Here is a 14,465-nt window from a genome sequence, read left to right as displayed (position 1 = left end):
CTAACCCCCTACTTTAATGACATCATAGTGTCAAACCTTAACATTAATGCCATCATAGGGTCTAACCCCTACTTTAATGACATCATAGTGTCAAACCTTAACATTAATGCCATCATAGGGTCTAAAAGCCCTGCTTTAATGACATCATAGTGTCAAACCTTAACATTAATGCCATCATAGGGTCTAACCCCTACTTTAATGACATCATAGTGTCAAACCTTAACATTAATGCCATCACAGGGTCTAACCCCTACTTTAATGACATCATAGTGTCAAACCTTAACATTAATGCCATCACAGGGTCTAACCCCTACTTTAATGACATCATAGTGTCAAACCTTAACATTAATGCCATCATAGTGTCTAAAGCCTGCTTTAATGACATCATAGTGTCAAACCTTAACATTAATGCCATCATAGGGTCTAACCCCTACTTTAATGACATCATAGTGTCAAACCTTAACATTAATGCCATCATAGGGTCTAACCCCTACTTTAATGACATCATAGTCTTAAACCTTAACATTAATGCCATCATAGGGTCTAAAGCCCTGCTTTAATGACATCATAGTGTCAAACCTTAACATTAATGCCATCATAGGGTCTAAACCCCTGCTTTAATGACATCATAGTGTCAAACCCTAACATTAATGCCATCGTAGGGTCTAAACCTCGTACTTTAATGACATCAGAGTGTCAAACCCTAACATTAATGACATTGTAGGGTCTAAACCATTACTTTAATGACATCATAGTGTCAAACGTTAACATTAATGACATCATAGGGTCTGAACCCTGACTTCAATGACATCCTAGGGGTCTAAATTCTAACTTCAATAACATCATAGGGTCTAAACCCTAACATTAATGACATCATAGGGTCTAAACCCTTACTTTGATGACATCATAGGGTCTAAACACTATCCGTTAGTATAGGGTCCAAACTTTAACTTTATTAACATCATAGGGTCTAAACCCTAACTGTAGTGACATCATAGGGCTTAATCCTAACCCACAAGCAAAGGACGTGAAGTGTAGACCCAAAAGATGAGGGTCTAAACCCTAACCCTTATTTCATCAGAGGTTCTTAACCCTAACCTTAATTACATTATAGGGTCTAAAGCATAAATGTTTTATATCATTGGTCCTGACCCTAAGTTTAGTAACATGATAGGGTCCAAATCCTCACCCTCCGCATAACATCATAGGCTCAAAACCCTAGCTTTGACATCACTGGATCCAAGCCCTAAACCCGATCAAGTCATAGGGTTTTAAACCCCAACCGGCTGTGTTACATCGTAGGTCTTCTCCAACCTCTCTCTGATTGCATAATAAGGTTCTTAACCTTAACCATATCAACATCACTAAACTATTTCTCCAATCACAATTGTTCAAATGTATATCCAAACCATTAATATAAAATTTGGCTTATGGTCATGTGCCAGTATAAGTAAGGAAATTATTAAATATAACATAACAATTAAAAATGATGTGGGGACCTCAATCATATATTGAAATGTGAAAAAAAAGAAGGTGAAATCATATTCCTTTTTTAATCAAATGATCAAATAAGATATTTGATCATGTCTAAAATAGTTATCAATTATAAATCACTTACAATATTACTATGTCCTTTAAATGTCACAGGAATTGTACTTGCTGTAAATGTTTTGTTAAGTGTGGTTTTATAAGGAAATTTGCTCATCCAAATATTACAAATATATAAATTCCAAAGAGTATAAAAACGTATTATTTCGTTGCAAAACATAACGTTAAGATATAAGGCTTTCACGTCATCTCATCTTTTTATTTTTTTGTCTAATTTGAAATACACGTATTATTACTATTATTATCCCATTATTATAACTGCTATCATGTTTTATTCCTTCTACTTCATACACACTAGTCCGACCATAACCCGTTATTTTTATTTTAACCCAATGTATTCTCCTGCTGAATTATCTCCGATTAGATTAGAGTAAACGAGGTGGATTCTCGGGGGTATTGTGGGGGAGAGAACGAGAAGCGCGAGAGCAGTTCTGTGTGGTCTGTGAGCGACCGGTCCACTGAGACAATGTCTGCTGGACTGCAGCAGCACCCTCCCCGGAACAGATCCCAGGCCCACTAGGTAGCGTTTATATAATAGACATACAGATACACACCTACCCTTATGTTTATATATAGATTTTATATTTATATAAACATATATATAGGTATATATATGTATATAGTTATATATATATACTACTCCTATTTTTATATGTATATATATATATATAAATACATATATGTGTGTATACTATGTTACTATTTGGTTTGTGCCTCCGTAACAGCTTTATGACATTACTATATAACTATATAACTATATATATCAATTTAGCGTCCTGTATGATTTAATGATCTAGTGGGGGAGAAGGAGGAATGTATGCATAAGATTTAGTGCTATTTTTTATTTTTATATCAGTTAGTATTCAGTGGGTCATCGTTTGAACATAACATAATCCGAGTGCATATACCAGAATACTGAGTATATATTAGTTATTCATAAAACAGAATCCTAGTATGTATGTAACAGAATACAGAGTATATATTAGTGATGTATAAAATCTAAATCCTAGTATTTATTAGTTATGTACATAACAGAATCTTAGTATAAATGAGTTATGTATAAAACCGAATACTGACTATATATTATTTATGTGCATATCAAAATCCTAGAATACATACCATAAACTATAGTGTGTTTATTGTGGTGTGTTTTGATTGGACGACGGCCGGGCCACCTGGGCTCATATCAAACGCCCCCCCCCCCCCCCCCCCCTCTCCGTGTAAAACCCTCATCTTGTTTGGATTATAACGAGATGCGGCTAACCTTCTGCTAGCTCGCGCCCGAGGCGATCTGTTAGCACTAGCTGTCTTCAAGATAAGATTATATTGGATTCATCTGTCAGGGCTCAGAACACGGAGTCAGAACGTAGGACCCAGGCGATGGCAAAGTGTAATAAGCGTATTTTCCAATCATAATGTCTGTAGAACCGATTTAGAGCATAATGTTTAATTTCATGGTAAAGGTGATGGGCCTCGTGGTGGAGTTGGGTCTCTTGGTGGAGTTGGGCCTCGTGGCGGAGGTCGTTGGCCTCAGTATGGAGGTCGTGGGCCTCAGTGCGGAGGTCTTGGGCCTCAGTTCGGAGGTCTCGGCCTCAGTGCGGAGGTAGTGGGCCTCAGTGCGGAGGTAGTGGGCCTCAGTGCGGAGGTAGTGGGCCTCAGTGTGGAGGTCCTTGGCCTCAGTGCGGAGGTTGTTGGCCTCAGTGTGGAGGTCCTGGGCCTCAGTGCGGAGGTCCTTGGCCTCAGTGTGGAGGTCCTGGGCCTCAGTGTGGAGGTAGTGGGCCTCCGTGCGGAGGTTGTTGGCCTCAGTATGGAGGTCCTTTGGCCTCAGTGTGGAGGTGCTGGGCCTCAGTGCGGAGGTTCTGGGCCTCAGTGCGGAGAAGTGCAGAGGAAGTGGGCCTCAGTGCGGAGGTAGTGGGCCTCACTGTGGAGGACCTGGGCCTCAGTGTGAAGGTCTTGGGCCTCAGTGCGTAGGTCTTGGGCCTCAGTGTGGAGGTCGTGGGCCTCAGTGTGGAGGTCGTGGGCCTCAGTGCGTAGGTCTTGTGCCTCAGTGTGGAGGTCTTGGGCCTCAGTGCATAGGTCTTGGGCCTCAGTGCAGAGGTCTTTGGCCGCAGTGTGTAGGTAGTGTGCCTCTGTGCGGAGATCTTGGGCCTCAATGTGGAGGTAGTAGGCCTCTATGCGGAGGTCTTGGGCCCCAATGTGGAGGTTGTGGGTCTCAGTGCGGAGTTCCTGGGTCTCAGTGTGGAGGTCTTGGGCCTCAGTGCGGAGGTAGTAAGCCTCAGTGCGGAGGTCCTTGGCCTCAGTGTGGCGTTCCTGGGCCTCAGTGCGGAGGTAGTAGGCCTCAGTGCGGAGGTCTTGGGCCTCAGTGCGGAGGTAGTAGGCCTCAGTGCGGAGGTCCTTGGCCTCAGTGTGGAGTTCCTGGGCCTCAGTGCGGAGGTAGTAGGCCTCAGTGCGGAGTTCCTGGGCCTCAGTGCGGAGGTAGTAGGCCTCAGTGCGGAGGTCTTGGGCCTCAGTGCAGAGGTCTTGGGCCTCAGTGCGGAGGTCCTTGGCCTCAGTGTGGAGTTCCTGGGCCTCAGTGCCAGGCGGTGCTGGTCATGGTTGTTAAGGGGCTGGCCGGGGGTGAATGGGGGTTGTAAAGCCGCTCATTAGTGCTGGCTAATGAGGGGGGCGGGGCTTACATGACGAGGGGCGGCAAGGGGGCAGTGCTATAAACGTGACTTAACACTTCACTTTCACTCAATGCTTGTCTCTGTGTGTGTGTGTGTGTGTGTGTTTGTGTGTTTATTTATTTAAAATACGTATAGGATTAGTAGGATTATTATTCATGTGTTATTCCGACCCATTCATACCTGCTACTTCTTTGCTAACCAATTGAATGTGTCTGTCTGTGTGTGTGTGTGTGTGTGTGTGTGTGTGTGTGTGTGTGTGTGTGTGTATCTGTATCTGTATGTATGTATGTTTGTGTGTGTGTGTGTGTGTATCTGCGTGTGTATCTGTATGCATGTGTGTGTCCCTCTCTCTCTCTCTCTCTCTCTCTCTCTCTCTCTCTCTCTCTCTCTCTCTCTCTCTCTCTCTCTCTCTCTCTCTCTCTCTCTCTCTCTCTCTCTCTCTCTCTCTCTCTCTCTCTCTGTAGCGAGGCGTCCTCTCCCAGCTCCCCGTGGTGAAGGAGACGCGGGTGGAGTCCTCTCAGTTCCTGCTCCTCTCCCTGCTGCTGCTCCTCTTCGTCGTGCTCCTCCTCGCCGCCTCTGGGGCGGCGTTCTGCGTGCGCCAGCGCTCGCAGCTGCTCCGCAGGAAGGAGAAGCTGGCCAGCCTGGGCACCGACACCTCCTCCGATGCCACCGCCACCTATCAGGTGAGGCCCCGCCCCGCAGGCGGCCAATCAGGAGCAGGCCCGTTAGGAGCCGGCCAATCAGCAGCCAGCCAATCAGCGGTCGGCGGATCAGAACGCCCGGACAGACGGCCGCTGTGTGAGTGTGTCTGGGCTCAGCGGGGGGTCGTTCCTCCAGGGCGGGGGTCCTGCGGGAGGGGGATGGGGGCTCGTACTGTCGTCACACCTGAATGGTGCAGTAAAGCTGTCACAGACTGCGTCGTTTAACATCCCAAAGCGAGTTTAACTCAACCAGCAACTGGAGCGTTCTGCTGGGGTCGCTGTCTGTGTCGACCTGGGTCCCCCCCTGGGCTAATGCTAACTAGCATAAGCCCCTCCTGGGCTAATGCTAACTAGCATAGGCTGTAACTAGTTATAGATCAGGTTAGCTAGTTTGTTTGAGGTTGGAGATCTTATCTTAAGGTCAGGGTTTTGTGTGGTTAAGGACATGACATCACTTCTTCTTTCTGTAGGAGCGTGTCATGAAATCACTTCCTGTCCCTGTAGGAGCCCTTTCATGACATCACTTCCTGTCCCCGTAGGAGCACTGTATGACTTCACTTCCCGTCCCCGTGCCAGCCCTGTATGACATCACTTCCTGTCCCCGTAGGAGCCCTGTATGACATCACTTCCTGTCCCATAGGAGCCCTGTATGACATCACTTCCTGTCCCTGTAGGAGCCCTGTCATGAAATTACTTCCTGTCCATGTAGGAGCCCTGTATGACATCACTTCCTGTCCCAGTAGGAGCCCTGTCGTGACATAACTTCCTGTCCCCGTAGGAGCCCTGTATGACATCACTTCCTGTCCCCGTCAGAGCCCTGTATGACATCACTTCCCGTCCCCGTGGGAGCCCTCTATGACGTCACTTCCTGGCCCCGTAGGTGCCCTATAATGACATCACTTCCCGTACCCGTCAGAGCCCTGTATGACATCACTCCCCGTCCCCGTGGTAGCCCTGTATGACGTCGCTTCCCGTCCCCGTGGGAGCCCTGTCATGACATCACTTCCTGTCCCCGTAGGAGCTGTGCAGGCAGCGTATGTCGGTGCGTGCGGCCGAGCGGCCGGAGACCCTGCGTCACTCGCGCCTCAACAGCGTGTCGTCGCAGTTCAGCGACGGGCCGGCGGCCAGCCCCTCGGCACGCAGCAGCACCTCCTCCTGGTGCGAGGAGCCCGTGCCCTCCAACATGGACATCTCCACGGGCCACATGATACTGGTAAGCCCCGCCCCCTCCCCGCCCGTCTGGAGGAGGAGACGGGAACTCGTCGAGCCAATCAGAAGCCGATCGTGAAAAACCCGTTGCGATCGGAAATCGTTTTTCGACGTTTGTTTTGGACGCCTTACAGATCCTTTGAATGTTATAACGATGTGTGTTTGGGCGAAATGAAACGGGATGCATCGTTTGATCGCCAGACGCCGTCGCTGGTGCACAGTCAAGCGTTGTTGTTGTTGTTGTTGTCGGGAGGCGGGAGGAAACGGGTCTGCCAACGCTCGCCGGCTCCCCGGTGGGCGGAGCCTGTAGGATCCACTATTTAACGATAATTATCCGCGCCAGGAGCACATCAAACTGAGAGTCAAGCGGTGAGCAGCACAGCGCTGCCGTAGCGGTGTATTAAAGCAATCACACCCCGACAGCAACTTATGCAGTTTTGAACGTCATCTTCGCAAGGAAGAAAGATATCAGATGGTCGACGGATGTTCACGATGTGCCGTGAGGAGCTGAACGCTGGCTCCCCGGTCTGATTCCCTGGTTATGCCATCGTTGATTCAATGCTCCTCCGCACGAGGCACGTTACAAAGTACCCAGCCCCGAACAACAGCCGAACTGAAACACGATTACGCCGGAGACGTGTCAGGTTTCAAAACGTCCCCGATGGAAATGACAGAACCGTCGCTGTACAGAACCACATCCTCACTCTACAACGGTGAAGAGCAGGTAGAAAACTGTGTGACAAGAACTCCGGTCAGAGTGTACCCGACTGTGTAAGATGAGGACACCCCCCCCCCCCCCCCCCAACACAATAAGACTACTCGACCACTTGCTGTGATTTGGATCCTGTATTGGAACAGAACTTCGCCTTATACCTTGCATCCCTAGCCTGGAACTTCCATCCACTCAGAGGAGAGGTGGGGGCCGTGGTTATCTTGGTGGTTCGGCTCTGCTCCTCTCTCTCTCTCTCTTTCTTTCTCCTCCTTCACCTGCTTTGTCCGTCTCTCTCTCTTCTTCCTTTACTTCAAAATGTATTTATTTTATTATTTTATCTGACCTTTGAAGTCTGAGCTCTCACCCGCTCTCTCTCTCTCTCTCTCTCCCTCTCTGTCATCCGCTCTCCCTTTCTCTTTCTCTCTCACCCTCCCTCCCTCGTTGTGCAGTGAGAGAATCCATTTTCACTTGACGATTAGCAACTGAAATTTATTTATTTATTTATGATTTAATCACAGTCAGTCAGTCAGCTTACATACTCACACAAAAACATACTCAAGCACGCACACACACACACACACACACACACACACACACTCACACTCACACACAGAATGGATGGTTTTAATTTTGCCAGACTGCTTGTGTTGAGACAAGCTTGATAAAAGAGATGGATATATAGCCAGCAGCACCTCGAATACTGGAGACAGCATTCATCATACACACACACACACACACACACACACACACACACACACACACACACACACACACACACACACACCGTGCACGGCAGCCAGCCTGTTACCATGAGCGGAATCTGAATAATGTGTTCCACCGCAGCTGAGATGTGGGGTTGGTTCTGTTTGTGGAGCTGCACTCTGAACATAAAATACACCGACCCGCACACTTACATCTTTTATAAATATAACCCCCTGTATAAATAAAACCCGGTTCACAGTGTGGACGTTAGGAGGATAAATGCTAGAAGACAGGAGAGCGGTCAGGCTCTGTCAACCTGCGTCCCAGAAACCATGTGGGAGGTTGTTAGCACCCATCTCCTCTCCTCCCCCATCCCCTGCTCTCATCTCCTCTCCTCTGTCCTCTTCCTCCCCTTCTCTCCTCCCCTCTCCTCTCTTGTCTTTTCTCCTCTCCTCTGTCCTCTCCTCTCTCCTCCTCTCGTCCTTTCTCCATCTTTCATCCTCTCCACCCTCTTCTGTCTCCTCTCCTCTCCTCCATCTCTCCTCTCCTCTTTTCTCCATCTCTCCTCTCCTCTCCTCCTCTTCTTTCCCCTCTCCTCTCTTCTCTGTGTACATCCTGTCTCTCCATTAGCACAAGTGTAACCTTACTACCTTTACTATACTAGCGATGTACTCTAGCGTATACTAGGTCCTCGCTCTCAGCCTGTAGCAGCGCTCTCCTGCTCTCTGCTGCTTATGTAATCCTCCTCAGGGCCAGTTGGCTGAGACCAGCCAGCGTCTCTATTTAAATCTGTCTCCTCCTTCAGCTGTTTCAGCAACTCTGTCTGCTACAACACTCCAGTACTGACCAGTCTCTGTCTGTTAGAACACTCTCCAGTACTGACAGTCTCTCCAGTACTGACAAGTCTCTCCAGTACTGACCAGTCTCTGTCTGTTAGAACACTCTCCAGTACTGACAGTCTCTCCAGTACTGACAGTCTCTCCAGTACTGACAAGTTTCTCCAGTACTGACCAGTCTCTGTCTGTTAGAACACTCTCCAGAACTGACAGTCTCTCCAGTACTGACAGTCTCTCCAGTACTGACAAGTCTCTCCAGTACTGACCAGTCTCTGTCTGTTAGAACACTCTCCAGTACTGACAGTCTTTCCAGTACTGACAGTCTCTCCAGTACTGACAGTCTCTCCAATACTGACAAGTCTGTCTGTTAGAACACTCTCCAGTACTGACAGTCTCTCCAGTACTGACAAGTCTCTCCAGTACTGACCAGTCTCTCCAGTACTGACAGTCTCTCCAGTACTGACAAGTCTCTCCAGTACTGACAGTCTCTCCAGTACTGACAGTCTCTCCAGTACTGACCAGTCTCTGTTAGAACCCTCTCAGTACTGACCAAACCTACCTCAGAACCAAGGACAGCTCTGTACAGGACATCCAGCATCATGCACGCACGCACGCACGCACACACACACACACCCACACACAATGCTGCTGCCGTGGCGACCTGATGGCTACTACATTAATCGCTATTCACATGAATGTAATCAATACCTTCAGTCACTACTCCTTATTTAATACATATATAAATATCTGTAGGGTCAGGGTTACATAGACATACAGTTCTAGTACTAATAGTTTAATATTAAACAGTATTTATAGTATTCATAGTATTAATAATAAAAAGTGAACAGTATTAATAGTATTAATATTATTAATAGCATAAATAATAAAAAGGGAACAGTATTAATAGTATTAATAATAAAAAGGGAACAGTATTAATAGTATTAAGAGTATTAATAGTATTAATAGTCCTAATCCACACTAATCTACTTCAGCCTTTTCTTCGTCTGCCTCTTTTCTTCGTGGTTTGTCTGGTGTCTCCCATGATGCATTGCGGCGGGTGTTGTTGGTAATTTTCCGCTGGCATGGAGGACCAGCATTACCTGTCTCCCCCCCACCCCCCCTCTCCTCCTTAAGACCCTCCACACACTGTTCCCATGACAACTAGGACTCCCAGCCCAGCTCTGTGATTGGCAGAGTTAATCCCTCCATTCACCAACCCTCCGTTCCTTCTGTCTGAGGACTGCAGAACACTTCACTGCGCCTCCACCTCCCCCTACCTCCACCCTAACCTCCACCACTACCTCCGCCCTAACCTCCACCACTACCTCCTCCACCACCTCCACCACTCCCTCCACCACCTCCACCACTACCTCCACCACTACCTCCACCCTAACCTCCACCACTACCTCCGCCATAACCTCCACTACTATCTCCTCCACCAGTACCTCCACCACTACCTCCACCCTGATGTCTGTCTACACCACCTCTACTGCTCCTCCACCCTGACCTCCACTGCTGCCCCATACGCCCAATACCTCCAACCTAACCTCCAACCATCGCTACATCAACCCTAACCTCCACCACCACCTCCATCCACGATCCAATTCCACCACCCACCACCTCCGCCCCCCCTAACAACACCTCTATATCCCCCACCACCACCAACACACACACTCTCTCTCTCTCTCTCTCTCTCTCTCTCTCTCTCTCTCTCTCTCTCTCTCTCTCTCTCTCTCTCTCTCTCTCTCTCTCTCTCTCTCTCTCTCTCTCTCTCTCTCTCTCTCTCTCTCTCTCTCAGGGGGTTCAGAGTTGGGGTTTTAATTTGATCTCGCTCCACACAAACAGTTAACCCGGCGGTACCGGCCAGACAAAACCTGGCCGTGTCTGAAAGACATCCCATAATAACACCGCCCCGCTTCTCAGCCTCCCATCTCAGGCCTCTTTCTCTGCCGGCGGCTCGTTAAACGCCGGCGTCTGATTGGCCGTCCTTTGTTGGGTCCCCAGGCCTACATGGAGGACCACTTGAGGAACAAGCACCGTCTGGAGGGGGAGTGGGAGGCCCTGCAGGCCTACCAGGCCGAGCCCGTTGCCAGCACCACCGCGCACCACCCCCACCACGCCAAGCGCAACCGCGGCCACGCCCCGCTGGCCTGTAGGTACCCACACACGCAGGCGTACAGGCATATACACGCATGCGTGCGGCCGCATCGAGCGTGGGTACACAAATACATGCACACACACACACACACACACACACACACACACACACACACACACACACACACACACACACACACACACACACACACACACACACACACACACACACACACACACACACACACACAGACGGACGGACTTGCATGCACACACAAACACACACACACACACACGGGCGTATGTACGCACGCACATACATACGCATACGCTCAAACACGTTCCCAGACGCAACCATACGCATGCACATACAGGCCGTGCGCACATTCATGCACACACACGTACGCACATACATACACACCCTTTTGCGTGCGTGCACGCAAAAGGGTGTGTATGAATGTGCGTACGTGTGTGTGCATGAATGTGCGCACACACATGCATGCTCACGTAAATGCACAAACACAAACGTGCGCACCTATACACTCACACACACGCAGTCATGGGCACAATCGGCACGCCGTAGGAAACTGTATGTTTTATTTTGGATCTTTATATAAATCACGGATCTCCCGTTCTAGCATCTGAATCGTTTCACAATCATACAATCATTTCTTTATTCACCCTTTAATCGGGAAGACAATGTTTGTGCTGATGAAGGCCTTAAAATTTGTTTTTAAAAATATAAATATACTTTTAAAAATAATAAATAAATATTATGTTTATTATTTAACGATTATATATGATTATAAATATAGACATATAAAGTGTTCTTGTATAAGGTGAATCCATATAGTTGAAGTCACGATGTGATATAGTAAGGTCATGGTTTCAGTCAAATGTTCCAAAACTAGGATAGATTAATTATATTTTTTATATCATGAATTATTACATTATCTCTCATGTTATCAGATATTAATGAATGATTCATTATTTATCCTATAATTCATCTCGTCTGTATTTAGGGGAGTGCAGGTTCGATTCCTCCCATCATCACTACAGACGGACAAACCGACAAACTGCTAAATGTCAGGCATGCGTGCGTGTGTGTGTGCATGAATGTATGTGCATGTGTGTGTGTGCGCGACTCACGGTGTGTGTCTTCCTTTCAGACGACCACTCCAGGATAACCTTGAAGCCGGAGAATAACCACGGCAACAGCGACTACATCAACGCCAGTCCAATAGTGAGTGCTGTTTGTTAAGCTAGCCGTGCCGGGGAGCGCAGCGCTATGCTACGCTACGCTAGCAGCGCTACGCTAACCAGCAGCCCAACATGCATGTTGGGCTGCTGTACGCCGTGCCTCATCCTGTAAAACACACTCAAACGTCCTCTTCGTTCCCCTTTTCTTCCTCCTGCTTGATAAGTTTATTTATTCACAAAATAAACCAAACAGTAGATTTAAAAACCAACAGGAACCGAGGTTATCGCAGATCCTCTAACTGTACAAAGAGGTTATGATTTGATTGTTTTTGGTGTGTTTCTTCGATGTCTCGATTTGCTAGAGAAGGAAAATGTTTCTGTGCTTTCCAGGAATCGCAGCTCATTTCGACGCGGTTTACCCGCGTCAGTAAAAGCACTCAGAGCGGCTTTGATAAAGAGATGCACTTTATTCCTCAGTGGAGACGCTCTGTCATTATGTCAGAGAGACGAGTTCTAGAAAGACATTAGAGGACTCAGTATTCACAATTATTACTGTTGATAAATACACACACATAAACACACGCATTCACAAGAGAGATACACCTTACCACGGCAAACACAAATTATTACTGTTAGATAAATACACACACACACACACACACACACACACACACACACACACACACACACACACACACACACACACACACACACACACACACACACACACACACACACACACACTGGCATTCACAATTATTACTGTTTGATAAATCCACACAGACACACAGACACACACTGGCATACACAATTATTACTGTTCAATAAATTCACACAATACAGACACGCACTGGCATATACAATTATTACTGATTGACAAAAACACACACACACACAAACACACACACTTAAATGCACAAAAACATGCGTGCACAATTATTGCTGTTATAGAAATATACACACATAACCACATGCATAAAGGCACCGAACCATGCACACACACACACACACACACACACACACACACACACACACACACACACACACACACACACACACGTGCCCCCCCCCCCCCCCTCCAGCAGCGTGTTTGATGTCGGGTGTTGGCGTGTTAGTATTCAGACCGCCAGCCCACCACCACCGCGTCCTTGAGATCACAATTTACTTTCTTTTCCAGTTCAGAACAACCCCAGTGCTGGGGCCGCATGTTAACCAGGGAACCGTGCGGGGCCGGGGCCAACACCCCCCTAAGCACACTCACAACACCCCGACATCAGCAAACCCTGAGGTGCACATGGCCTCAGACCCTCCACACATTTGTAGCGCGACTCAAACCAGAGGTCGACTCACTGTGTTTGACGGGAGCTAGCACACTTAGGAGTGTGGATGTGGGCTCCGTAGGACGCGAGGCTCTCCTCTGAGGCGTTCTCCTGAAGACCTTGTGCTCGGGGCTGCCGGCCGCTGTCTTCGGAGGCGGTGGAGACGGACAGCCGACGTCATAGAGCTCTCGAGCTGGTGGTCACACAACATGACGCAATGCTACGGAGGGAGCTGCAACACTACTGTTAGCTTCTAACGCTAACACTCCTCCTAGAGCCGCAACACCGACACACTCTGAAACATGGAGGATTGGGGTTAGCTGCTAATGCAACACACTCTGAATCATGTTGGCGTTAGCTTCTTTTCATTATTCTTCATCTAAATTGTTGGAATGATGTTTTATTCATTATCATAAAGTAATGTTTTCCTGGAATTGCTGGAAGGATGCATAATTAGGAAAAAGGAATAAAACATGAATACAACGTTTGTGAATGTATGTATCTGTGTGTGTGTGTGTGTGTGTGTGGGTGTGTGTGTGTGTGTGTCTCTCAGTGTTTGTATGTGTGTGCGTGTGTGTCTCTGTGTGTGTGTGTGTGTGTATGTGTGTGTGTGTGTATGTGTGTCTCTCTGAGTGTGTGTGTGTGTGTGTGTATGTGTGTCTCTAAGTGTATGTGTGTGTGTGTGTGTGTGTGTGTGTCTGTGTGTGTGTATGTGTGTCTCTCTGAGTGTGTGTGTGTGTGTGTATGTGTGTCTCTCTAAGTGTGTGTGTGTGTCTATGTGTGTCTCTGTGTGTGTGTATGTGTGTCTCTCTGAGTGTGTGTGTGTGTATGTGTGTCTCTCTGAGTGTGTGTGTGTGTGTGTGTATGTGTGTGTCTCTCTAAGTGTGTGTGTGTGTGTATGTGTGTCTCTGTGTGTGTGTATGTGTGTCTCTCTAAGTGTGTGTGTGTGTATGTGTGTCTCTGTGTGTGTGTATGTGTGTCTCTGAGTGTGTGTGTGTGATGGTACTAAACTGTCCCTCTCCACCAGATGGATCACGACCCCAGGAACCCCACCTACATCTCCTCCCAGGGGCCGCTGCCCTCCACCGTGGCCGACTTCTGGCAGGTAATCCTCATGTGTTCATAGAATACTGCTTATCAGGTCATCCTCATGTGTTCATAGAATATTGTTTATCAGGTCATCCTCATGTGTTCATGTCATATTGTTTATCAGGTCATCCTCATGTGTTCATGTCATACTGTTTATCAGGTCATCCTCATGTGTTCATAGAATACTGCTTATCAGGTCATCCTCATGTGTTCATGTCAGACTTTTTATCAGGTCATCCTCATGTGTTCATCTCATATTGTTTATCAGGTCATCCTCATGTGTTCATAGAATACTGCTTATCAGGTCATCCTCATGTGTTCATGTC

At 47.6% G+C, this 14,465-nt stretch overlaps 1 protein-coding gene across 1 annotated transcript in view; it reads left to right on the top strand.

The window, feature by feature from the left end:
* LOC307088693 (receptor-type tyrosine-protein phosphatase N2-like) overlaps nucleotides 1–14,465 on the top strand; it is a gene marked incomplete at both ends in the record, with an annotated part of 65,382 nt that overhangs the window by 44,893 nt on the left and 6,024 nt on the right. Inside the window, 5 exons of the mRNA XM_079754645.1 lie at nucleotides 4,739–4,957; nucleotides 5,994–6,188; nucleotides 10,439–10,586; nucleotides 11,701–11,774; nucleotides 14,078–14,155. Of these exons, the coding sequence (XP_079610771.1) occupies nucleotides 4,739–4,957; nucleotides 5,994–6,188; nucleotides 10,439–10,586; nucleotides 11,701–11,774; nucleotides 14,078–14,155 (714 nt within the window). The remainder of the gene's footprint in view (nucleotides 1–4,738; nucleotides 4,958–5,993; nucleotides 6,189–10,438; nucleotides 10,587–11,700; nucleotides 11,775–14,077; nucleotides 14,156–14,465) is intronic.

This window comes from Pollachius pollachius, assembly GCF_949987615.1.
Source record: "Pollachius pollachius genome assembly, chromosome: 17".
NCBI classification, from domain to species: Eukaryota; Metazoa; Chordata; class Actinopteri; order Gadiformes; family Gadidae; genus Pollachius; species Pollachius pollachius.
This window is presented reverse-complemented; position numbering and strand designations above follow the sequence as displayed.